The sequence below is a fragment of the Phalacrocorax carbo genome, chromosome 9 (genome assembly GCF_963921805.1).
Source record: "Phalacrocorax carbo chromosome 9, bPhaCar2.1, whole genome shotgun sequence".
Classification (NCBI taxonomy): Eukaryota; Metazoa; Chordata; class Aves; order Suliformes; family Phalacrocoracidae; genus Phalacrocorax; species Phalacrocorax carbo.
Window position 1 is genome coordinate 34,569,243 of NC_087521.1, and position 25,918 is coordinate 34,595,160.

The window sequence follows — 25,918 nt, forward strand, 5'->3', positions numbered from 1 at the left end:
GATGGTGGGAGCTTGCTGCTTGGCTCAGACATAAATGTCTTGGTTAGGAATGACCTTTAAAATGGACTTGGGGAAAATACAGTGGGGTTCTTGTGTTTTGTTTTATTTCCAAGTGAACTCAAGGCTTCCTTTGCAAAAGGTGTCATGCTCAGACCAGTGATGTGACTAAAAACAGTGTAAAGACTATCCTCAGACTGTTCTGTACCTCATGTGATGCCCTGGAAGCAAGGTGATTTTTTTCCAGAGAACAGGGCTTTGGTTCTGCTGGGGTTTGTCTTGTGTCCTCCCCTTGTTTCCTGCTGAAGATGGGACAAATCTGTCAGGGAACTCCCTGAGCCACTAGAGGTTGCTGTTAGATGACTTACTTGTAACCCAGGCCAAAAGTTACATCTGTCCTTGGGAAAACACAACACGGGCAATGGCTTAATACAGAACAGGGTGTCATTGTCCTGCTGGGCTTAGTTTGGTGTCACAAGTTTTTCTGATTTGGTGAGGATGAGATTTCAACTTCTGTGTCTGTAATATGTCTTATGAGTGCTTTTATAACTGTTTCTCTACTCTTCTGGAAAAACAGATTGAAAAACTTCATACACTTCCTTATGATAAACTGGTCTTAACTATGTTATCAGTTCCTTTGTCACAGTCAAACTGGATTTCCACACTCAAATATCTTCTAAACAGAGGCTTACTTTTCTATTTGTTTTCTAATGCTGTAGACTTCCCACAGCTATGGGCTGGACTTCTATTTATCCTGTAGCTGTAAAAGCTGATAAGCTTGAGTTACAATAATCTTTTGCAAGTGAAAAACAACCTGCTCTTATTGGGATGCTGGAAAAGATTTATCTAAGATGAGCCCTCTTCAAGAAACTGCATTTTAATTAAGGACTTGCCAGATAATTTCACCAGTAAAGTTAATGCTCTTTGAAAGTGTGGATAAAGTCTTAAAGATAAGAAAAGGGCTCTGTGCCTTTTCACTGAGCTACTGATAATATTTGCTATGGTAACTCTTGTCTTAAAAACAACTATCTTGGTTCTACCTACATAGTGCTGTTCATGCTAGTGTTTTGTAGCACTTAAATACACCAGGATGGGGAAACAACATAGGCTGGGGTTCTCTCTTTTTTTTTTTTTTTTTTTTTAATCTGGGATGTGTTTTGGTTTTGTTTTGGTTTTAAGGGAGTATTGCTTTAAGTTATTCTGGCTTGTGTGGACTCTTTATCTTCTAACTGCCTGGTGTTTCCAACCCTATCCTTGGACAGGACTGGGTGTTTAACTCTTGATTCTGGCTCTAACCTTGAGGCTGGAGTGAGGAAACCTGCTCGCCTGTCACTCTTAAGGATGCGTATCAATACCTGCGCCTTTTCTTAAACAAATTGTTCTTGGTATTATTGTAAATACAACCCCAAGGGACTAACTTTGGTACGTGCAGTCCATGCAGCAGGACTGGACTGGCTATGGTGTGGCTTGGGACTGCAGCGAGGGTAACTGCAGTTGGAGCCCCACCATTGCCCTGCTCCCACCCTGGGAAGCCAAAGGACACCTCTCCTGGGTTACAGACCAGCTGTACTGTATGAGGTTCATGTGAACAGTCAGAAGCAGACTATAGTCACGCCTGCTTACTGCAGGCTTTAGTAGTATGATGGCAGATCTACAGTAGATGCTATGTTTATTTTTTACTTCAGCTTTTGCAAAGAAAAGAAAATCGCACAACTTCCTCACGGAGCCCAGTGGTAGGGCTGACCTGCCTGCTGTGGAGCAAGGCTCCCACCTTCTCTGGGAGCAGAGAAGGGTCAGCCCTCCGTCCTTCAGCGGGTGCTGCAGGTAGCCAGGCTCTGAGAAGGAAATAAAAATGGTTATTTCTCTGGAAAGCTGCCTCTTCCAAGAGCCCATACCCTGCTGAGGGGGCGTCTCTCACCCTCCTGCCCAGCCTAAGGGGGCTGAGGGACGCCCCCTCCTTCCCGCCTTCTTCCCACAATGCCCCTGCCCGAAAACAAAGTCCCACGTGACCGGCGGCGCGGGGAGCCCATCATGGCGTCTCCCAGCGGCTGCCGGCCGCAGCCCGGCGGGCAGGGCGGCGGCGATGGCGGCGGCGCCGGGGCCGGGCCGGCGGCGTTGCGAGGGTCCGAGGAAGACGCCGAGGGTCTGTACGTGGCGGTGGAACGGTGTCCGCTCTGCAACACAACGCGCCGCCGCCTCACCTGCGCCAAATGCGTCCAGAGCGGTGACTTCGTCTTCTTCGACGGTCGCGATTCCGAGAGGTACCGGCGGCCCCGAGGGGACGGGGGCGGGGAGCGGGTACCCTCTCCCTCCCCTCGCGGTCACGGGGGGATCGCCCTGCCTCGCGCGGCGGCCGTTGGGCTGCCCCTCCCCCGCTCCCCTCAGGGCCGGGTGTGTTGGGGGGGCGGTTTGTCTGTCTCCCTTCTCCCCCTCCCTTTTCCCGCCGTCCAGCAACGCCGGGACGGTGGGGCGGGGAGTAAATGGGGGTCGGAGTGTGGGGTAGGGGAACGGTCCTGCTACTGCCGGACCCACCGTGGGGCTGTCCGCTGCTGGGGGGCTGCCGCACGCAGGCAGAGCAGGACCTACACCCTGTTGCTTAAAGTCCTCCTCCTCATTATCTAGCACCTGACTAACTTAGTTGTAGCCACCAGCCAGCGCGCCTGTGTTGATGTAGCCAACGGAAGCTCCAGACAGTTCAGCGAAAAAAGAAGTGCAGTAGGATATTTGAAACGTGTATCTATTTTCAGCAGCATGCGTTAAAACGGTAGTCTTCTAAATCATTAAGCAAAATCAGGAAGGTATGCAAGAAAACGGCACCTTTTCCTTATTTTCCTGTCTATATAAATAGTCCTCATCATAGGCACCCTTTTAGAATTACAAAAAATACTCCATTTGAGTTAATCACGCACCTTCCTGCTTCTTTTTGCAAAGTGTTGACTCTATGGGAGGGCGGCTGAATGAGTGTTACGTCAATAAGCAAATATTGTCATTATATGACTCAGATGCTGATCGCCCCTCCATAGCTGTCATTCACAGCATGTCCATCCCAGATTCTTAAGTAGTCTGCCCAGTGCTGTCTCTGGAATAGCTTTTGGCTATTTTTGGCTGATAGAGTGTTCTTGGTCCTTCATTTGTAGCTTCATTAGCAGCTGCTGAAAGTGATTTCTTGAACTATTTTGGGAAGGTGGTAAGCAGCGTGTGGTACGGTACGGTCCTCGCACCAAAGGCTCTTTGCATCCTTCTGCCAAATACGAGAACAGGCAAGGTGACGGTGGTGCCTTTCTTCCATTAACGTCACTGGGAGTGGGCACAGAGTATCAGCTGGTGTGAATCAGCTTGCAAAATACGAGACCTTAGTCTGCCGCTGGATGGGTTTTCTGGGCTTTTTTTACATCAAAGATTGTGTCATGGAACCACAAACTGTATTTAGTCTTTCTAAAATAGATGGAAAACTTGTGTTGGTATGAGACTGGAGGTTATCTTGCAGCTTCCATGAAAAAATTGGGCTTAAATTTGGAACGTAAACCAACTATTTTTTCCTGCCCCTTTTGTAGCCTTCAGATTTTAGCTAAACATCTGGCTTAATTACAGAAATTAAACTGTAGCATTTGATATAGTGGAACCACTGTTATTCTGTGTTAACCAAGGCTTAAGAAGTTTCTCTACCCATCAGAAAAATGAAACCATAAAGAAGCAGCCTTAGGCAAAGCACCAGAAGCAACAGCTTGTTGGGGGGAAAAAACAAAAAACCACCCCTCTTTGTCGTGTATCGTTTTACGTGAGACAAGATCAGCTTTTCTCTGACAGTTTTCACTGCATCCTCCTAAGACGTTTTAACTGTCCCATTCATCTGTGACTAGCAAATGTCCTGTATATTTACACTGTGTTTCTTAACTGCAGGAATTAGTCTCTTCTCTTTTTGTTGTTTGTTTTTTTTTTTTTTTACTTTTTTTTCCCCTCTGCCTGGACATCATGGTTCCGTCTGTGGGGATCACTGCTGTTGTATTCTCCTAGAGCCTCTATTCTGGGGGCCTCCCTGTATGCTCCATTTCCCCAGGCTTTGTTCCTCCTGCTGTTCAAAACTTTCCCAAGTAGTAGTGCAATTCGTTGAAAACAGTAACTTCATATTAAAGAATTAAAGGAACAACATGACATACATGAATAACGACACAGTGCGGATAATGTAAGCATGTTTGATTGCAGCAGGAACACTCCGTGTAGAGACAAGGCCCCAAAAAGCTGGGGCTGCTGCCGCTTCTTTTGAAGATAATGGAATTACTTATTTTAAAACTGTGCTTGAAATGTTGGCCTGCATTCTATAATTAATACTTGGAGTGACTGATTTTAGAGTGAGAGAAAAAGAGCCTGTCACTTCAGAGGTCGGTTTTCTTTGTTTCCTCTTTGTAAGGAGCGAGCGGGTATCTATGGATTTCTTGCGATGTGAGCAGAGAGAGGGAGCGACTTCTTAAACCGTGACCGTATGCTGTGGCAAAGTCGTGCAGGGACAGGTGTGGTTAACTGGCTGGATTTCAGGTTGTGTTTACTGTCATCGTTATTTATTTGTTTATTTTATGCCTTCTAGTAGTACCTGGGTTAATTTTAGATCAGCGTTATGGCCGGTGCCGGAGGAGGCCGGCAGGGTCATGACAAGGGCTTTTCTGTGTGACGCGGTTATAAGCGCGGTGTGAGAAATTCAGAGTGTGGAAGTGTATGGGGTTGCTCGGGCCTCCCATTTGTCTTTTTGAAGCGTTACAGGTTGGGGGAAAGGGTTGTTCTCTCCCTTTGAAAAGTAAAGAAAATGAGTGTTACCCCTTGTATCCAGTGGTGGTTTATTTTTGGAATTTTTCTGTGATGATTTTTTTTCCTTAGAAGAAGATAAATGATTTCATGTTCTAACAGTAAGAATTATTCCAGATTTCTTTGCGTTGGACTGTTTTGTGTGGTAATTTTTATAAAAGCTACAGTAAGATTGAAGTTGTTCATACGTCTGGCAAAAATCACACCCTGTATCTGTGAGGGGGAGAGATTGAGGAGCTGTTAAGATTAATTATTGAAGTATAGCTATAATTAAGGATGAGTAGTCCGGAAGTCTTCCAGTAAAATAATCACTGACATTCTTCTTTTCATTAGTAATGTGTTGTATATTCAAAAGCTAAGCCGGCATCTTGATTTTGGTTTCAGCTCGGAGACTCTTCTTGCTCCTGGGAGTTTACTCCAGCCTCTCATATGCATAAATTCGCAGAGTGTGTTTTACAAGCATACTAAATTGCTTCGCTTTGTGTGTCTGCAGATGGCAAAAGCCAAAGACAATGTAATTGTGACGTCTAAGCCTGTCTGATTTCTCTAAGCTGCGGGTTATGATTAGGTATAGTGACTTTTTTGCAGCAGTGGAGTTTTATTATAGCGAATAGGTATAGTAATGGATGCATCTATTGCTGTCCTCAACTCCTTCAGCATTAATCAGTTCCTATAGATTAGGAAGTCCTCCTTTCTGGTTGCTCCTCTCTAATTACAAACATGTGGAAATAAGCCAGGTAACCGTAGAAAATCTCAGCTTAATGTGATAAGACATGAGGAAAGAGAAACATTTAGTGGATAATTTGAGATGTTGAGTTCTCTGCTTCTCTCAATTTACGTTTTATGGGCATTCCTATAATAGTTCATCCAAAATTTTGTTTCTTTGCCAAATTGAAAGGCTGTAGATATATAGAGAAAAGTTCATTATGCGATGTGATGCAATTAAAATTAGGGCTATGTAAAGAAATGGAAATGTTTGCTTAGGAGAAACCTGCTAAATAAGTTTGTAGGAGCTGTTTGACGTAGCTGCTGAAGTGCGTGGTGAGCTGTAATTTTTGCAGGCTTTCACAAATATTTCTATCTTCCCTGCCCAGTAAGAACTTAACTTAGTCCCAGATTCTTGACAGATCATCCAACTTTTTGCCGATGCGATGGACGTGATTTAGGTAATTGCATTTAGTCAGACTCTGTGCCCATTAATCCAGCTTTGAAAACAAGAATTGCCAAATTACCCCAGCTCTCCCTCCCTGTGTGACTGCCGAGCGGTGTCTTTCTGGGCCAAGTTATTTTTGGTTGCAGCCAAAGGTCAGGGGTACAGTAGGTGTGCATCACCCTGTGGTAAACAGGAGTCTTGTACAGTGCACTTCTATAATTTCCATGATGACTGGTGGGATGAGGACACGCAGGAAGAACGGATGCGCTGGGTTGAGCAGCCGGGCTCCAGTTGCACCACATTCCTCCAGTTCACGTGTGGCCTCTGGCTTTTATGCCAAGCACCTGCATTTGGTTTGGGTTTGTTTTGGAAGGAAAACAGATATTTTTCGTTGACTACAAAGGCAGCAGCCAGTAGTTTTGTTGTCGTTGTTAATGCTAATGTCATCTGGAAGGGTGGTTACGTACTTTCTGAACCCAAAGTTAGTCACCAAGCTTTCAGGTTTCAGTACTTCGAAGAAAAAAAAATGAAGCATTTTGAAGTTTTACCTGAAATCAAACCCACAGAGCTGAGTGGAGGGAGAGGGGCACAACCTGCCATCCTGTCAGGCTTACTGTGTAATTCTTTATAAAAAAGCTGAGATATCCCTGAAACAAAGGACTCGATGGGTTGTGCGTGAAGTATTAGGCCTCTGTTAGGATGAAATTGTCAATTCTACATGTTCCAGAGGGAAATGTAATGAACTGTTTTTTCCATACTTGGACTTAACCCAAGACACACTTTTGAGGTGTGGATCAGGATGGTGCTGTAACATGGGAAGCACAAAGGAAAGCTGGAAAGTCATACGGTGGCAGAAGACAAAGCATTTGTGATTCTTTAAATGCCATCTAAATCTCTTGCCTGTCTTTCTTGCTGCTTGCTCTTACTGTCAGCTTTGTCACTTTATGCTTTATTGTAATGTCTCAATAAGCATTGTTCGTATGCAATTTTCTTTAAATGTATTTCTCAATACATTGTGGAACGTGGAGGGGAGCATAACATGGCTGCTGCGTATCCAAAGGACGAAAACACAGGATGATGAATCCTAAAAAAATTCCCTTCTGATCAGTTCTCTGCAGTTCCTGTACCTCAGACACCTGTTGAAGCTGGACTGAAGCAGACATTTGGGTCGTGGATATGTGAGGGCTACAAGTGCCCAGCAGAAATAAGTAGAAGACAGTGCGACTTACTGCTGTTACTGATACAAGAAAGATTTGGATATCATGTAAAACTCTTGAGAGAGTACTGTCCTATTGGACCCGTTAATGAATTCATTGATGAATTAATGAATGACATTTCCATGTTAGAAGGGAGAAATGCAGTGCATAGTGTATGAAGACCTGTGTTTCCCACTGCCAGGTTGGACTCAGCTAATACCACCACAACTTGTGAAATAATGCAGTTCAGACTAACACTACGGTGTCTGAGATAGTACTAGTCGTTTCTCCAGTGACTAAAGGTTTTTAGAGTACTATATGTTTTTCTTAATACGCAAAATATTGATACTGCTAAGCTATAAATCTTCTAGAAGTAGAGAGCAATTTGCTTACAAGTCTGATAGTACAAGCTGATGTTTCCTCAGTTCGGAGGTTCTGATGCCATTCCTGTGAGACATATTCTCTAGAATTTCTGCAAGAGCTTTATACATTTAGACTTTACGTCCAAAGATTAAGACAGATAGTTGAGGTTTAAAGACTCCCACAAGCTTCAGTCTTTTTATTGTTTCAGACAACTTACAATGCCATATTGTGCAAAATGTCAATAAAAACATTTAACATCTCTTCCAGGTTTTCAGACAAGAAAGAAAGGCTGATGCATCTTAAAACCAAACAGAGAGAATTCCAAAAACAGTAAGTTATAGTTATTAAATTAAAATAAACTCTAAGAACTCTCAGAAAAACAAAACAGTCTAACGCACTGTTGCTGGAGACAGACGTAGTCCAGATAGTCATAAAACTTTCAATCATGTTTTTTCCTCTAGTGTTTTGAAGGCCATGGAAGGGAAAGAGATAACTGATCAGCTGGTGAGTTGTCAAGTGTCCCATAGTTCTTAAACTCTTTGAATTCCTAGATCTCATAGTTTAAAGTTATGATTTACCTTGAGGGCATTGTGTTCCTTTCCCAAAAACCCTGTTGTAAGCAAAACTGAAATTGGCTCTGCAAGCAGAGTGCTCCAAAAGGTCAATATTTTTCATTTCTTACCAGATATTTGTTCAATAACTTGTTATACTGATTGACTTTATAATAAGCATTCAGTTTGTTTGTGGCATTCTTCTGTGCACAAAACAGTATATGAAATATTTATTTGTTCGTCTGATCCAATTAAGAACATCCTGCTACTTTTGCACTAAAGCTGCTGGCTTTGTTGTTAATCATTAGTCAGTGTGTTTGAAGTCGTTTGTGCCCTAGAGTTGCTGAATGTTCTTTTTCAGAGATGGAAAATAATGTCTTGCAAGATGAGGATTGAGCAGCTGAAACAGACCATTTGCAAAGAAAATGATGAAATGACAAGACGTGAGTAATGTCTCTGCTTTTGTGATGTGTAAAAACTCTGTGCCTTAGAGTGAAAAATCAATTGATGTGAATTTGAGTGTTAGTTTTTCAAAATGGTGGGTTTCCAAACCATCACTTCTTAGATCAGCTTGGAGGCAAATCAGTGAGTGGATTTTAGCCTTTTTAAGGTTGGGTTTTAATTAGCAAACAGTAGGCATTATTCAGCTGGATGGAGATCATTTTGCAACAGCTGTAAAAGTAAATGCTTAGTAGCCTGTGACTTTGGCTTTATCCTTAGACGGCTTTATTCAGTGTAGTGTTTCTGATCACTTCCTCTTTATAAAGAGGAGCAAACAGCTCTGCAGCTGTTACGGATTTCATGCAACCGATGAATTTTAACCCACACCTGTCTAGAAATCCTAAAATCGTACTTAAGAAAGACTTACTGAAACATAGCATAGACTGGTGAGTTGCTGCCATTCAGCAGCTTCATTTTTGAAACTCATTAAGTATTTTACACATGACAGATTTGTAGGGTCATTTTTCGGAAGAGAATATGCAGCGCTCCTTACAACCTACGTGCAATGGAAAGATAGGAAGCATATTCAGAAGCATATTGATTGAATTGGGAACATTTTTACGACCTGAAATTCAAGAGGAGCCATACAGAGGGTGGAAGCACAGGCATACACTTGAAAATAGTTACAAAGGAATAGTACAAGCTTGCGGTGATAACATCAAAAAGGCTGAGATGCAAAATGATGTTCAATTAATAAGGAGGATGGATAATAACAATAAACGTATAATAAGAAAAAGATGGAGTAGGCAAGCCTGTTAGTTAACAGGAAAGAGAGCAAATAACAGTGCAGAGAAGTCTGAAGCATTCAGTGCCGCCTTTGCTGCTGCTTCTCATAAAGAAAATGTGATCAGCTGCTTAGCCAGATTAAATTTTACATCATGAGGGGGCTGCAGGCTAAGGGAAGAAAATAGCCAGGTAAATATTATTTTGATTATGTCATCAAGGCCTTGCGGGATTCACCTTAGGGGAACTTAAGGAACAAGTTGAAGTAGTCTGTGGAGTACTTGAGAACGCATGAGGGAGGGAGGAAGTCCCAGGAAACAGAGTGAAAACAGCATCCTTTTTTGAAGGGTAGAGGAAGACCTGGTGACAAAGTCATCCTATTATAAACCTCTGGCCACTTTGTAGGGCGTTAGAAGATAAGGTAATTAAAAGTAGGCATCACTTTGCTAAGAATAGGCCAAGTCAAATCAATGCCTTGTCTGGGCATCAAGTGCTCTAGGAGGAGAGAGCAGAAGATGCAACGTACCTTGCCATTGGGCACTACCCCAAACTGTCTCACGACCAAGCAAAGACACTCGCTCTGGGTGTAATTGCTGTACGGTTGACACAAAAGGCTAGAAAGGCTGCATTCAAAGAATGGTGATACTTGTCAAACTGAGGAAGTGAGACAGGTGGAGCTCAGCAGGAACCAGTTCCTGGCCCAGTTCTGTTCAGTATTTTCCATAATAGCTTGCATGGTAGAATAGAAGGTGGAATGGAGGAAGCCAAGGTGGATGCTGTGGAGAACAGGATCAAATGCAAAATCATGCAGATAAATTGATAATATAATCCAAAAAGAACGAAGCCGAGTACACATTGTTCAGGAAAAAGAAACGTATAAACCCAAAGTAGGGGATGATGGTGAAATTTGACAGGAGATGATCTGGGGAATTGCAAATTAAATAAAAATATCAATTTAATGCTGCTCCTGAAAGATTTAGACTTTATCCTGGGTAATACTAATATAAGCATTGCACTGAAGATGGAAGCAATTATCCTGCTGTGCATTGGTGTTACCTCAGTGGAAGTCTGGAGTCCAGTTTGAGGAATTTAAGATAGATATGAATTAACTGGAGAAAGTCTGGAGGAGAATATTAGGAATAAAACACAGGGAATGGCCAAGAAAATTGATGTTTGATTTGATTTAGAGAAGAGGAAGATTAAGAAAAGCAAACTTCTCAGTAGGTAGAAGATTCTTATGAAGGAGTTAATAACTGCTTGTTCTCTTTAGCCTGTGAAAAGGAAATCAATGTGACTTTGTGGAACTTTGCCACCTTTTCTCAAAATGCAGCTTGGAAGGTGGCAAAATATCAGGACCAGTTGGGGAGGGGAGTTCCTCCACTTCTCTACTACTTTGTGAAGTGCATTATATGCAGCTTTTGCACCTTCTCTGATTCACAGTGAAGTTGATGAGATTTAACCCATGAACCGATCTAACTATTGCCCAGCCAACCTGTTGTTGTCTCACTTAGCCCAAAACAGCTCTTGCAGGTAGACCCAAAATGAACTCTTGCCATGGGTAGCCAATAGATCAGGAACTCAACTTGGCTTGCTGTTGGACCACGTTAGAAAATGTAAATAGGTTGTTTCTCTTCTCTTGGGTATGGTATGGTTTAGTTTTCTGAAATAAGAACAATTTCTGGGATGTTGGACTCCTGCTTTTGCAGTTGACTGGGTTCCTTAATAATTGGTGATGCTTAAAATAAGGTTTTAAAATATGTGTGTTTGCCTTCTGTCTGCGGAGAACAGTTCAAGGAGACAGTCTTGCAAATATCTGGCGTAGCTCTTTGGGCAGAGGTCGGTGTGCCTGTGCTTGCATTTATCAGGCAATGTAGAGGTGTGGGACATTGTGGTGTCCTGAAATACTTCTGGGGACAAATTTTAATCACCTCATAAACTGGGTCATAAAGCAGAGGAGCTATGCCAAAAAAAGGAGAGTTGTTTCTGCACGGGGACTGCTAAAGAGGAAGTGTGTGCGCCGTGTTCTCCCCTGCTTCTCAAATAATTGCTGTTGGTCCTGCAGAAAAGAGAGTTCACTTTGGGGGGGAGGAAGCCTTTCAAGTACAACATAAATGTGAAAATTGAACAGGTGGACATTTTACTCCTCTCTGTCTCTTATTCTTTATACAAAGGGAGAGTTTGGGAACATGAATGCAAGCATTCACTGGTTTTCTTTTGATGTTACAGGAATGGTTAAAGGAAACTGAATTACTAGCTGGCACATAGGGATTCTTGGTATTGCTCAGAGAAGAGTCCATTTTGTACGGTTCCTTTAACGGAGGGACGCTTATTGTATAAACCTGAGGAGTTTTAGTTCTTATCTGCACAGGGAAACTACTCTCACCTTTAATTTGGGACTTTGCATTCCCCCATACCTGATCTTTCTTATTACCAAACACATCATGTGTCACAACAGATCTGTTAGACGACTAGAAATAATTCCTGATGTTCAGAGGGACGCCCTCTGTGTCTGCGGGGGCAGGCGCGCCCTGAGGGGACCGGCAGGCTTGGTCTCCCACCCTGCCAGGCCAGGGACCAGGCAGAGGTTTGTGTGGTTCCAGCTCTGCAGGTGTAAACCAGGATGAGCGGGAGGGTATCGTGTGCTGGCCAAGCATGGCTGGGCACAGACCCACAGATGGGAATTGGTTTTGGATTGATTCTTTGGATGTAGCCTTTAATTTGTGTGCTCCCCTGTTGGGAAGACTGTCAGTCTGAATGCATTGTTTGAGGTAGCTACAGCCGCTTAGAAGCTGTCTTGATTTTAGTAGTATATAATGCAGCTTCTTTGAGTAGGAGATGCCACGGACCGTTCTTATTGTAGCTCTGGTCTCACCTGTGCCTTGCAATCAAAGTATATCAGCAAAACAATGCCAGGGCTTAGTGCTTCCCTTCTCTGCATGGGGCAGTTAACCCACTTTTTGATTACAGGAAAGTGATGCCTTGCTGTAAGAGAACCTGACTAGCACTGTGTCTTTTCAGCTGTAAAAATGGAAAGTAAGTGACTAGTAGATGGGGGCTTTCATTCAAACTAAGGTACATGAAGAGTTTTAGCCATGTATTTGGAGAGTGTATGTAGTGGTTTAACCCCAGCCGGCAGCTCAGCCCCACCCAGCTGCTCGCTCACTCACCCCGGTGGGATGGGGGAGAGAATTGGAAGGGTGAAAGTGAGAAAACTCATGGGTTGAGATAAAGGCAGTTTAACAGGGAAAGGAAAAGCTGCGTGCAGAAGCAAAGCAAAACAAGGAATTCATTCACCCCTTCCCCTGGGCAGGCCGGTGTTCAGCCATCCCCAGGAAAGCAGGGCTCCATCACACATAATGGTGACTTGGGAAGACAAACGCCATCACTCCGAATGCCCCCCCCTTCCCTCTTCCTCCCCCAGCTCTATACGCTGAGCATGACGCCATATGGTGTGGGACATCCCTGGGGTCAGCTGTCCCAGCCGTGTCCCCTCCCAACCCCTTGTGCCCCCCCAGCCCCTCGCAGGTGGGGTGGGGTGAGGGGCAGAAAAGGCCTTGGCTCTGTGCAAGCCCTGCTCAGCAGCAACTAAAACACCCCTGTGTTATCAAGGCTGTTTCCAGCACAAATCCAAAACACAGCCCCCTACTAGCTACTAAAAACATATTAACTCTATCCCAGCCAAAACCAGCACAGTGTGTACAAGAAATATTTTCCTATGCTTCTGAAAGACAGAGTAGGTTAACACGCTCTCTTTAGCACCATATGTTTTTGGAAGCATTACTGCAGTCAATTATTTTATAGGAGAATCAGCAGATGCTCCTGAAGGATATTTTTCCAAGCCTCAGTGTGCCCGATGCATGGAGTAAATTCAGGCAGTCGCAGCACTTCGGTACTTAAGCAGATTTCTCTTTTTGTGACTGGGAAGGGAGATAGTCAGTGTTCCCTTGTGGTAACAAGAAGTCTGCACTGCAGGAATCCAAGTGCTTTATGAGCACATACATGAGCGCGAAGCCCAAATAACATACACTAATAGAAGCAGCGGTGCCAGAAATGGTGAATGAAGATGCTATCTGCACTTGATTTTGGCTGTAAGCAATGCATGTCTTTTTGGCCAGCACCTTAAAAACATGTACAGTCAAGCTATTTCTGTCGTGATGATTGCTTCAAAAGTTTAATTAAACTGTGAAATCTTGGCTTCTATGCTCCAAATCCAAAAATAGCTGGTAAAAGATAGAGAAAGATTAATCCCAATTTCAGTCTCTTTGGAGATCTTCAGAAAATATTAAAAAGTTGTACTACTTAGCAGCTGGAAAAATATTGATAGTTTAGCAGGGTTTTCTGTTTTAAGCTCCTGTAGATCTTGTTTTCTGTAAATACTAATAATATTTTTCTCAAGCTCACTACAGGTACCTCACAGCTCCTTTTCCAAAGCTAACATCTGCTGCTGTTTTCACAGATGCAGAGGGGCTTCTGAGAATTAAAGAGGAGAACCAGAAGCATTATCGCAGGGCTCAGCGACATCAGGAGAAGAAAGAGAAGATCCAGAGGCATAACCGCAAGCTGGGAGACTTGGTAGAGAAAAAAACCTATGACTTGAAAACCCAGTACGAGCATCTGGCAAATCTTCGTCGGACGCATATCCTGGAGCTAACATCAGTCATATTTCCCATTGAAGAAGTAAAGACAAGCATGAGGTACAGAAGGCTTATGCTTTTGGATTCCTTTTCCTTAGCTTTAGACACCCAGAAGTGAGTCACTAAGTCTAAGCTAGACGCTCTGGCTCCCTTAGCATCTGTGGGGAGAAGGAGGTGTTTCCAAAGGCAAAGCATCTGACCCAAAGATGGAGGTCCAGAACAGATGAATCTGCAGTTGCTAGAATCTCCCCCCGAGAGATCTGAGGCATGTGTCCAATGTTAAACTTTCTTAAAATAGATCACTAAAAATCCCAGCGCAAAGGAGGGTAGTTCTGGGATGAGGGAGTTTTGCAAGAGTGTTTTTACAAGCTTTTTGTTCTCGGTGAAATATGGCTCAGTGCCTGCCAAGAACATCTCTGATACGTATTTTTAAAACTTCTTTAAAAACACTCTGTTCTTCTTTGGGTGCTACAGAGATCCTGCGGATGTGTCTTCTGAGAGTGACAACGCTATGACCTCTAGCACTGTGAGCAAGCTGGCTGAAGCCAGGAGAACCACGTATCTCTCTGGGAGATGGGTGTGTGATGATCATAATGGGGACACCAGCATCAGTATCACAGGGCCTTGGATAACCCTTCCTAATAACGGGGACTATTCAGCGTATTACAATTGGGTGGAAGAGAAGAAGACTACACAAGGACCAGGTAAGAACCAAGGCACCTGGGATACTCCAGAAGCTGTAGAACTTGGAGCCCAGACAAACCTGAGTCAGAAATAAATACCAGTAATAGGGATTAGTCCACTGAAATCCTCTTTTGCAGGAAATGCTCACTGGGACACAGCACAATGTAATAGAGAGATAAAGTTAATTATTCACAGTTTTGACACGGTTCACATGCCGTCGTTTTAACAGGAATTCCAAGAATTACTATTTTCTACCAACTTCTGACAGATTTCACTGTAAATGATTGCTGGATTCAGGCTGTTCTCAATACTTACAAATGACATTTTCCAGAGTAGACTTCAGTAACACATTAACACACCCACTGAGGCATCATTTAAAATGAGACTTTCACGATGTTTTTATTTCTTTTAGATATGGAACATAATAACCCTGCTTACACCATCAGTGCTGCATTGTGCTATGCAACTCAGCTTGTTAACACTTTGTCTCTCATACTTGATGTAAATCTTCCCAAGAAGCTTTGCAACAGGCAAGTAAATACAAGCCTCTGAGGAGGTGAATCAGTGACCAGTTTTGACTGATCTTAATTCAGTTTGGTTTAGTGAACAGGGTCATTACTTGGAACAGCTTTTATGGTAACGGTTGATGGCTTGTGGATTTTTGTGCTGTTTGATCTGGGATGGAGGGCTACTAGTAGGATTTTAGACCACGGTTAATAATTCCTCCCTCCTTTTTTACCTCCTGAGAGTGTAGGCCAACCACCACAGTCAAAAAGAACAACTTTCTAATTGGTGTATTCATCATCCTCGAATTACAAATGAAATATGACAGCTCATGAATAGCACTTCTAATTTTATGAGACCCTACTGTGCTTTACAAAATCCCAGCCCAATTCAGCAACTCTTAGTCATCCTGAATAGCTCCACTAGATTAAGTGCTATAGAACAAGGCCTTATAATATGGCATGACAGCAATGTAATTCTCTTTAGGATAAAACACCAATGGGGAACGTACCTGGCTGCCAGACGTCTGGGAGCGTACTGCATAAACCCCATTTGTGATGAAAAGCACTGTTAGATTTTCAGTGTCTATGTGGAACAGATGGGATCTGTATGGAAGAAGCACTGAGGAAGCTGGAGACCTGGTCAGTCTTCCAGAGGTCTCAAATATGCTGCTGGGCTCTTTGAAGTGTTTAAAATAGTGGTTGCTGAAGTGAGGGCACTGCAGTGTTTTTATACTATTACTTGAGTGCTCAGTCTTCAGAGAAGGAAAAGGTTGGGAACAGGAAATGATGCAAGATTTAAAAGGGGAGCCGAAACAGCTTGGCTGCAGTGGATCTTCGAGTTTCATACAGCTTACATCACCTGTCCTGTTGAAACCGGTGAGACTAGGGCAAGCAGTGCTTGTTGATGACATGCTAACAGTCTTGCAAGGTGAAAAATTAACCTCCTGAGCACTCTAAAACTGGCTGTACAGTTCAAACAAGGGCTCGTTGTGAGGATGTTTACTCCGGGCTTTGTTAGGAAGCCAGGGCACAGAATGCTGATGTCTCCAGTAGGTGTATTTTCACAGCATTTTGCTTTGTGTCTATATGCGTGTGTGTGGTGTTTCAACAGCGAGTTCTGTGGAGAGAATCTCAGCAGACACAGGTTCACACGGGCAGTGAAGAAGCTGAATGCTAATATCCTTCACCTTTGCTTCTCTCAGGTAGGGGAAAAGCACATTTGGATTCTTTTAAATAGCTTTTAAAATATCAACTGTGTCTGCAGGTTTCCTCCAGTAACTGATCATGTCTTTTTCTTACCTTCCCCACGGTAGCATGTAAATTTAGATCTGTTGCACCCACTGCATACGCTCAGGAACCTTATGTACCTGGTCAGCCCAGACACCGAGAACTTGGGCAGGTAAGAGCAGCAGTATCTCAACTCGCCCGTGACTGAATCCCATTTAAGGTTGTGCATCTGCCTTGTTACTTATAAGGGAAACTCTTCTCTTGTGCCATACCTATAGATCAGTCCTCAGCCCATCAGAAATCAGGGTAGTTACAAGGAGGAGACAGCAGAGGACACAAAAAGGGGCTCCTGAGTAGGGAATTAGATTTCAGAGATGCGTGTACGCTGTGCTTCTGCATATGGCAGGCTCAGCTGGAGGCTTTGTAGCTGATTACGGACTTGCTCCCCTACGCCCCGAAGCAGGAACCCCTTCCCTCCAGGGGACAGCAGCACATATACCAGGCAGTCTCACCATGTGCCAAATATGACCACACCCACATCTTGCCAACATGTAAATACCTGAGAGCATCCAGGAATATACACCCTAAAACAAATACTAGGTAAAGCTTTCCCAGAATACTTCCAGTCAATGAACACCCTAGACCAAAGTCAACACTTCAAATAATATTCATTTCTATGTAAATTAAGATTAAAGACAACTTTTCTGTTAACTTAGTACGCGATGAAAAGAACATCAGTTCCTGGGGGCTGCACACACCAGGTTTAATAATCTTCCTTTTTTTTAACAACTTAAACATAAGAAAGCCAACAACATTGATTTCCTGTTGGGATAATCCAGTCACAAGTCACTTGTGCCTGAGACAGTCTACAAATATTTGTTTAATCTGACTACTGCTTTATTCCCCCTTAAACACAGTGATGTTCTGAAATCTACTTTTCCTCTTTGTGCTCACGTACAGATCTAGTTTTATTTAAAAACCTGCAGTGCCACAATGAGGAACCGAATGCGTGCCTCTAACCTTATGTTCTTTGGGTCTATCCCTACTGATTCAGCCCAAAGATATGGGGAGCCAAATCTTTGTAACATAGCTCAGTTTGGAAAAAATGATGTGCTTGCTGCTGCTCGTCTGAAAACGAGGAGAGCGCAGGAAATAGCCAGAGAATGAAGAATTTTGTCCCAGAGAGCAGCTGCTGTAAAAGATCCCGGTGCCACAGTGGACAGAAAGCAAGGCCTGACAGATCCCCATGGTGTGAAGTAAAAGGGCAGAGCAGGGGGATGGGTCTGGCTTCCCTGTGCAAATGTTACAGAGCTCGACATGCATCAGTCGGGTCTGTGTAGTAAAAGAGGTTACCAGAAAGAGAAAATACCTACTGGTGAGGGGAATAGTTTAGTCTGTATAAAACTGTTCTAGCTCGCTAGAGACAAGATTGAGAGATGACTTGATTTCCACGCCTTCATGGGGATTAAATACAGCCTGCTTGAATGGCTTTATAGAAACCATCGGAAGCAAAGGGTCTGAGCGAGGTTGAAATAAGGCACGTGCACTTAACACAGAGTTTAATTACCCACAAGAATGAACGTGGGGATTCTCTGTTTCCTTATGTCGTCCTGTCGAGGCTGGATGAGTTTCTGGAATGGATGCTTTCATCAGGCAGAAGTTACTGGGCTCGGGACAGGGGGAACGGGTGGAACGTAGTGGCCTTTATTACAGAGGTCACTCGATGATCTAATGGTCCCTTCTGGCCTTAAACCCGATGACTCTTTTCTTATGTTGCCTTGTTAAGCAAAATGCTTTGCCAGAAGGCAGCGCTCCCATTCCTTTCCGGATTATGAAAGAGGAGTGTTTACCTTTAATGTCTTAGCTGTCTGCAAAGTTTGCAGCAGCCAGCTCTCTTTATTTTCCTTTAGATATCTAGGCCTATAGTTGCCAGATAATCTCCTTTATAAGCTACTGTTTTCAGATACATATAATTCTACCAAGCTTTAATTGTCTGGATTAAAGTTTTCCATGCTAAGTCACTGCTTCAGGCTCCTTCTCCCACTAAGGCTGGAGAAACACTCTTGCCCATGTAAAACTCTTGCTCTGTTTCACCGAGCAGCTTTGTGCTTTGCAATGAACTTTGGCAGGGACTTTGCTGGCTGCGGGGATCCTCCACGTTTCACCGCCTCCGTGACAACCTCACGCTCGCTGACCGTGGGTCACAGGCCTCTGAAACTGCCTGCTTTGGCTCAGTAGAGGTGTTTTGGATTTTGGCTGCCCATACTCCGGTGCAAAGCCGTGGGACGGGGCGGGATGCAATTGCTTCTCCCACCAGGCAGTGGCAGCAGGGAACTCGGAGTCCCAGCGCAGGTGGGTTTGGCCGTGACCTCTGGAGATGCAGCCCATCGCCCCATTCACAGCAGAGCCAACTAGAGCAAGTTACTCAGGACTGCGGCCAGTGGGGTTTTAAATATCTGCAATGATGGAGACTCCACGGCCTCTCTGGGCAACCTGTTCCAGTGTTAGACCAGCCTCAGAGTAAAAAAGTAGTAAAAAAGATCTTGCGATGTCGCTCAGGGTGAGGTGCTGCTCTGGGCAGCCTCCAGTGGTGAGTTGTGCCAACCGAGTCCTGTAAGCTGTAAACTACACCCTTCCTCTTGCTGACGGAGCTGCAGCCGTCTGGGCCTGGCCAGGGCTAGCGTTAAAAATAAAAGCTGCTCCACATCAAGCTGAGGTTTCTACCAGTGGAGCTGTGAGTTGTTATCAACAGCGATTTCTTTTGTGTGCGCGTGTTTCACTATCCACTGCCAGAGCAGAACAGCTCTTCCGCCGTTCCTGCTCCGTGGATTGGAACCCAGCTATCGCTTCCTTGGCCAGTGGTTTTTGTTTCACCGTTGTCATAATACAGTTATCTCTGTAGCCAGCGAGTTTCTCTCTGCCAGCTGATAAACAAGGAGGTGTTTGAATTTCTCCGCTGTACGTGTGACAGGGCAGGGTGCTTTGGCATGCCTAGGACTCCCGGCAGCGAAGCGACGGTCCCTCTCCCGCGCGGTACCCAACAGGCTGACGGCATTGTGTCCGTGTTCACAGGTCTGGGCCTTTCGAAATCAGCGCTGATCTTGAAGACTCCATGGAGTTTGTGGATCCCAGCGCCACCGGCGAAACGGATGAGAGCGGAGATGAGCACGTCAGCGATGAAGAGACAGACCTAGGGACGGACTGGGAGAATCTGCCGAGCCCCAGGTTCTGCGAGATCCCCTCTCAGGAGGTGGAGATGCTGCAGAGCCAGAGCACGCAGGTATCTCAGCCCATTGCCAGCAGCAGCGCTGGCGGAATGATCTCGTCCGCTGCTGCCTCGGTGACCTCGTGGTTGAAGGCGTACACTGGACATCGCTAACGCGCATGGGAAAAGGATCATAGGATTTGTGGAAGGAATCCCTCCCCGACAATGCTGTAGTAAACCTTACATATTCAGTTAAGTAGTGCCTGGAACAAAGAAAAGGTCAGACTTTCATTTTGTAAACCAGAAAAACCTTTTTATTTACCCAAGATGACTGTGATGGTACCGTTTTGTAAATTAGCTAGCTACGTACTTCTGATGGATTCTGTGGCGGCACTTTCTGTCTTGGTTCTGTCTGCATTGTTGAGTGTCGAAGAAAAAGGACCCGGTAGCCTCCAGCTCTACTTTCTAAAGAAGACACAGATTTTGGAGTATTTGGATCGGGATGAGGACAGAGAGAAGGCTGCTCAGTGTGCAGTCTGGACAGTGGTGCAAATGCAGTTCACTTTTTCTTAACTCCTTACAGGGTTTTCGTTTGCGTGTGTTTTAAATCTGTCTTGCATAATGCAAAAATGCATATTTCTAAATTTTTTTCATTCAGGACATGAAGATTATGCATTTTTAACATGTTTTTCTAATCTCTGTTGCCATATTTTTAATACAAAGAATCAGCATGGACAGGAATTCACACAGCAAATTGCTCTTATTTTAGATTTGGTTGTGAATCTCTACCCAGTTTTGCCATAGAAAACTGGCTCGTTTCATGCCGTTTCCACCGGTAGGTAGCCTACACGTTTCGTGTTGTGCTGTCCAAAGCACACAGGCTCTTTACTCTTAATATCATACACCAAAGAAACACTGGACGTTCTCTTAGCTAGACCCACATTTGATGCCGATACAGGATTGCGTTGTTGCAATAATATTCATCAGCTCCAACACCACGTTGCCACTTTTTTAATATTCGAGAAACCTCATTTCACACTAGTTTAATGAAGTCACGCGGTCGCCACACTACATGCATTTTAAACCCTATTCTATTTTAGGTTTATGGTGGGGTTTGGTGGGGTGTTTTTTCCCTTCGTTTACTGAATGCCAAGAAGTTGATTTCATTTCACTGCAGAAATGCTCAGAGCGCAGCTGGCTCGCATGTAAAACTACAGGAGGTGTGGTACTGACAGATGTGTTCGTTAACAAGTGCTCCTCCGCTTCCTCTGCCTTGCGGTATGTATTACTTAAAGATGGGTTTGCTCAGTGCGGCTTCCAACGTATGGTTTACATTTTATGTAGTTGGGATATTGTACTTCTCCACGGGGTTAAACTAATGTAAAAGCATCCTCCCATCCCTCCAGGAGGGGAAGATTTCCGCCGCTCTTCCCTGCGGCGACGCAGCTGGTCCCTGCTGGTCCCTGGGATGCGCAAGCCGCGTCCCTGCTGTCAGGCAGCGTCCTCCCGCGGGTTTGGAGTCCCAGCTCCGGGCCTGGCTTACCCGGCCACCTCGCGGGGTGTTCTCTGGTGGTTTCGCTCTGTTCCTCTGCAGGCCAGCCAGGGCTGCCTCCTCTCTCCGCCGAGCAGCGGGTGGCAAAGCAGTTTTGGTACCGATGCCCCAGCAAGCTCCGTGCCGGGGTACCGGCTGAGCGTTCTCTCCCCCAGCCCCCCACCCCTCCTACGGCAGCTCTTTCTCTTTGGCCTTAGGGATGGGTGTCTGTTGTCGGTAATTTCTTTTAATATTTATTTTTTAAACCAAAGACCCTTAACTCTGCCCTAACAGCCCGGGCGTTGTTAGATGAAGACACCCTTAGTCCTACCATTCTTTTGGTCTAAATCCAATAGTTGGGTTCATTTTAAGGGAACAGCCAAGACTCCCTTGACTACTGCAGCCTGCGTGGGGACGGTGCCCCCCGGGCCCCCAGCAGCCAGGGCTGCCCTCGCCGGGGCCGGGAGAGCCGGGTCACCCACCGTTCGGGTCACAGCACTTTACGCACTCGCAGCTATCGGATCCTTCGCAGTTCTGAGCAACCAGCACATACTCACCAGTACTGTATAGCGGGCTCTTCGCGTCGCACGGCCCCTTCCGGTTCCCCATTCATTTTGCACTGGACCCCGCCTGATAAATATCTTTTTTTGTTGTGGGGTTTTTTTTTGTTTTTAATATGCATTTTGGTCACACTTTCATCCCTGCCTTTGTGCTACTTTGAACCCCTAAAGGTCAGGCCACGATTCAGCTTTGTACACTGTCATTTACTTGGGGCAAGAAAAAACAACACAAAAAAACCCCACTTTTAAGCCATATACGTCACAACCGTCGTGTTTCCCAAAATAATTTATTTGCAACCATGTCATATTCTGACATGTGCACAACGGCACTGCGAGGGTGTTCAAATGCATTGGGACGGGTCTTTTCACGAAACGTTTTTGTAACAGAATGCAGATTGTGGGGTTTGGGTGGGTTTTTTTTTCTTTTTAAAAAGTGTTTTGCACATGTGTAGCTAAGGAAGAAATCGTGTGTGTCCAAACCTTGAGTGCAATCGCCAGGGTTAGGTTTCCAGGTTGTTTGGGGGGCAGGGGAGGGAGGGCAGGAATATCTGTAATTATAGATATTTGAAGACAGCCAGCTGAGAGTTTACAGAACACTTTGCGTAGCATGAATGTGGGAATTTCAGTTTAGGCCGTGACTTTTTGCCTGTGACCAGTGATCTGGGGTGGCCGATCCGAGCTGCCAGGGAAAAACCTGATTTCGAGAGCCCAGCCCTCCACTGAAAATCGGGTGCCTTTGAAGGGTCTCGGGTGGGACACCCAGGGGTTGCTTGTCGCCTGCAAAAACTCGGGGCCTCTCTCTGCGACTTCCGAGCTAGATGTAACTAAACACAAACTGTTTTGGGTTTTTTTTTCTATATTTTATTGTATTATTGCAATAAATCTTTAACAGTAATTTTTTAAAGTTGTATATTTACAATTCTGTGTGGTTTGTTTTCAACCGTGCTGGGGAAGTATGCAAGAATTTCCAGCCTTTGAAGCATCACAGGGACCAGACCTGTTACAGTGCAATCGTACAGCGGTGGACTAAGCAATACTGGTTCTAAAAAAATACTCTTACATAAAATAACTGCATCTCCATGGGAGCAGGTACAGGAGTCCTACAAAACACACACACACACGTGTCCCTATATGTACATGTAAACAGATACATCTCTCGTGTAAGCCTGGCTTTGAACTCCTCCTCTGCTGGGTGACATCCATTTCCGCAGGTGCTGAGTGTGAATTACTTCTGCGTGCAAGGAAAGCCGCTCCTCTTTACCAGGGCCTTCCAGGAGGATGCAAGCGTGCGTCTCTTGAAGGAGGTAACTATTGAACTGTTGTGTCTGAGCGATGGGGAGGGGAAAGGGCTGTGTTTGGCAGCAAGAGGCAGGCTTTGCTCCCCGGGGCCTGGCAGGCCCTGGCCTAGGGGCTGCTGATTGAGGGAGGAGAAACGACCTGGCCCACTTCACCTTTGGTGGCAGCTCCCCCGCGGGGAGGACCGATGCCCCGCGACTCCTGCCCGCTGCACGCTCGGGAGCGGCGCGGGGCTCCTGCCTGTGGGCTGGGGCACTTGGCTGCCACGGTCGCAGCAGTCAGTCATGGCCGTGCAGAAAAGCAGCCTGTGCGCAGAGCCAAGCCTGGCTCCGAGCTCAGCTTGTGCCAAGGGCTTGCTTAGGTCACTTCTGCCTTAAGCAGTGTGATCAGCAGGAGGGTTTGTCCTCTGCCACCACTGGTTTGTGGCAGGAGAGCAGCCCCGTAACGCCCCAAGTCCCCTCCCTCCAGGGCTGCCTGGACCAGCCCAGTGCTGACGGGGGCGGAGGAACGGCCCAGGGTGAGGCTTCGACACCGTTCCCACCTTGGAAGAAGCTCGAGGAGGAGGTCAGATGCATCAGAGTGGTTTCGTGCAGGTGTGATGTGACAGTTCTGGGGGCAGGTGCCGCAGAAGGCGAACTCGGCTAAAGCGTTGCAGAGACGCAGCGACGGGGAAAAGCTGCTGCAGAAGCAGGCGGGGATGGAGCAAGAGCCCCATCGCAAGCCCCAGCCAGGGGTGGCTTTTTCAGTGGTGTCTGTGCCAGGAGACCCCCAGAGCTTGATGAAAACTGGAAGCTGACGGAACAATGGAAATGTTACAACTTCTTCACGGGCAGATTTGGAAATTCACTCCAGACGCTCCAACTGCTCCCTGGCGGGGAAGTCAAGCACACAGCCCACCCTTTAGTCCTCGGTTCTTCTGAATGCTGAATTTTGTAAATCCAACACTGGACCTTTTTTTCTTAATTGCCCCTCAGGAAAAAAATAAAGTTCATCAGACCTTGGGTCCTCCCTGAGCTGGCCCTTAAGGAAACAGAAACCTGCAGTTTACTATTTTATGGGGGGGAAAAAAAAAGCTTGCAGGCAGCTCAGCACAGCTACGTTCAGAACCAACCCACTTCTGGATGCACTTCTGTAAAGCAATTTTTAATGGCGATGCTGTGCGACAGGGATAGTTCCAGCAAACAGCGTAATAAATACTGTATAAAACAGCCTGTGTTCTTCAGCCAGTTTGGAGGGAGGGCGGGGATGGGTAGAGAGCACATTGTGCTCTGTAGTTAAGGAACAAAATAGCCCAATGCTGCTATTGTCATTTCTCCCCTTGTTTAATGAAGGTGACCAAAATCTTACACCCTGTTCAAAAAAAAAAAGAAAAAAAATTACCTCACTGGCCCCTTATCTAGTTACAAAATATTTTCCTCTGCTGCTTCTATTTCAGCCTTGCAGGGACTTTCCTCGCTGCTGTCTGCCTGGCACCAGTTATCTCTAGCTTTCCAGAGACTTGGGTGGGGGGCAGGAAAGCAGCTTCTTCCCCCTCTTCCTTAACTGAAATTACACCGAAGGCCTTCAACGGAGAGGGCTTGGGCAAGGCAGCTCCTGCCAGAAACTCCCTGCAGCCGGCAGAGCGGATCAAAGCTTGGGTGAAGCCTGTGCCCCGTTAGAGAATGAAGTCACGAATTAACGCAGGCTCCTGCTTTTTCCTCTCCCTCTTTGCAGCCGATTACAAGGCAGCTGCGCCCTCCTTTTAGATTTCTAACGTCATTCCTCGTGGCATTCCTCGTGGTTGTCACGATGTCTGCTGCATTGCAGAGGTGGCTGAGCGGCACCAGGGAGGGGTGCCTGATGCCCAGGGTGGCAGGTGAGGCAGGGGCTGGGGGGAGGAAAAAACCCCAGCAGTCCTTTTAAGTCTACCATGAACATCCTGAGCTTACAAAACCCCCATTTCAGGCTGTAAGAGCTCAGTTTTCTCCTCTCGCTGTTAATGGAGAGAATAACCCGCCTTCAAACCCTGTGTCCTCACGCTCTGAAACGACGTGCGTCACTCCACGCCATGCCACCGCGGTTTTAGGCGCGCACAGGCGAAGCGGAGGGAGGCGGGCGGCTCGGCCTGGCCACCGCAGCCACCAGCTTTCCCCGCTCGTCCCTGATCCTGCGCCGCAGGCGAGAGCGCGGGCCGAGCTCGGTGCGCGGCCGCCCCAGCCAGACGCTGCCCCCACAGAGCCCTCGCCCTGGCCCAGGTGCGTCCCCGGGGTCTGCAGGGCTGAGGAAGGCCCCGCGTGAGCCCTCGGGGAAGGTGGCACCAGCTCTTCAGGCACCGGGTCAGAGACGACGTCTGCTTCGGCCGCAGTGATGATTGCCAGGGGTCCATCCGCGTTCCGAGGAGGGGCAGAGGAAAACAGCCACAGCGTGAAGCGCAGGGAGAGGAGGGACTCAACGCAGACACAACTGCCGCTCTCCACTTGGCTCCCGTAGCCTGCAAAAAGGCTGCTTCCCGCTTACTCTGCTCCCAGGAACCGAAGGTGCTGCTGGGTGGCCCGGGGTCTATTCCCAGACTTCCAAAGTGCCCACCCTGGTGCAGCGAGCAAGGAGGGCTGTGGCTGGAACACAGCATGGCAGGAGAGGAGTGTCTTCGAGGAAATACTCGAATAGATGCCATGCTCGGCTCCCATTCAGAGTTCGAGGAATTACCCGCTCATCTGCACTTCTGACACAAACATTCGCAACTCCCCTCTGAAAGCACCAACTCGCACCTCAGAAACAAGATGCCAGAGGCAGAGCAGGGCAAGGCAACGCAAGGATTCCTCTTGCAAGGGAAAAATTCCATATACCGCGGACAGCAAAGCTTCCCAAGGCAACTCCGCTTTCACCCTGCCGGACCCACGCTTCACCCTCGAGCATCCAGGGCACAGCTGTGGGCCCGGCCCAAGAGCTGGGAAGCAGGACTCGAAAGCAGGGAGACCCCTGGAAGTCTTACACACCAGCCTTGCGGGCAACAGG

At 46.1% G+C, this 25,918-nt stretch overlaps 1 protein-coding gene across 2 annotated transcripts; it reads left to right on the forward strand.

Moving 5' to 3' along the window:
• Positions 1–1,970: 1,970 nt before the first annotated feature.
• ATG14 (autophagy related 14) lies at positions 1,971–22,538 on the forward strand. 2 transcript variants are annotated; one of them, XR_010374517.1, is made up of 11 exons: positions 1,971–2,258; positions 7,774–7,836; positions 7,968–8,010; positions 8,419–8,500; positions 13,738–13,975; positions 14,390–14,619; positions 15,012–15,133; positions 16,221–16,307; positions 16,419–16,504; positions 19,405–20,372; positions 20,715–22,538. XR_010374517.1 is itself a non-coding variant. In XM_064461085.1 (10 exons), the coding sequence occupies exons 1-10, from the start codon at positions 1,975–1,977 to the stop codon at positions 19,709–19,711; spliced, it is 1,542 nt and encodes a 513-aa protein (XP_064317155.1). In that variant the 5' UTR covers positions 1,971–1,974; the 3' UTR covers positions 19,712–22,538. The 2 variants fall into 2 exon arrangements, 1 of the variants encoding a protein (XP_064317155.1); XM_064461085.1 differs by having other exon boundaries at positions 19,405–22,538.
• Positions 22,539–25,918: the final 3,380 nt, after the last annotated feature.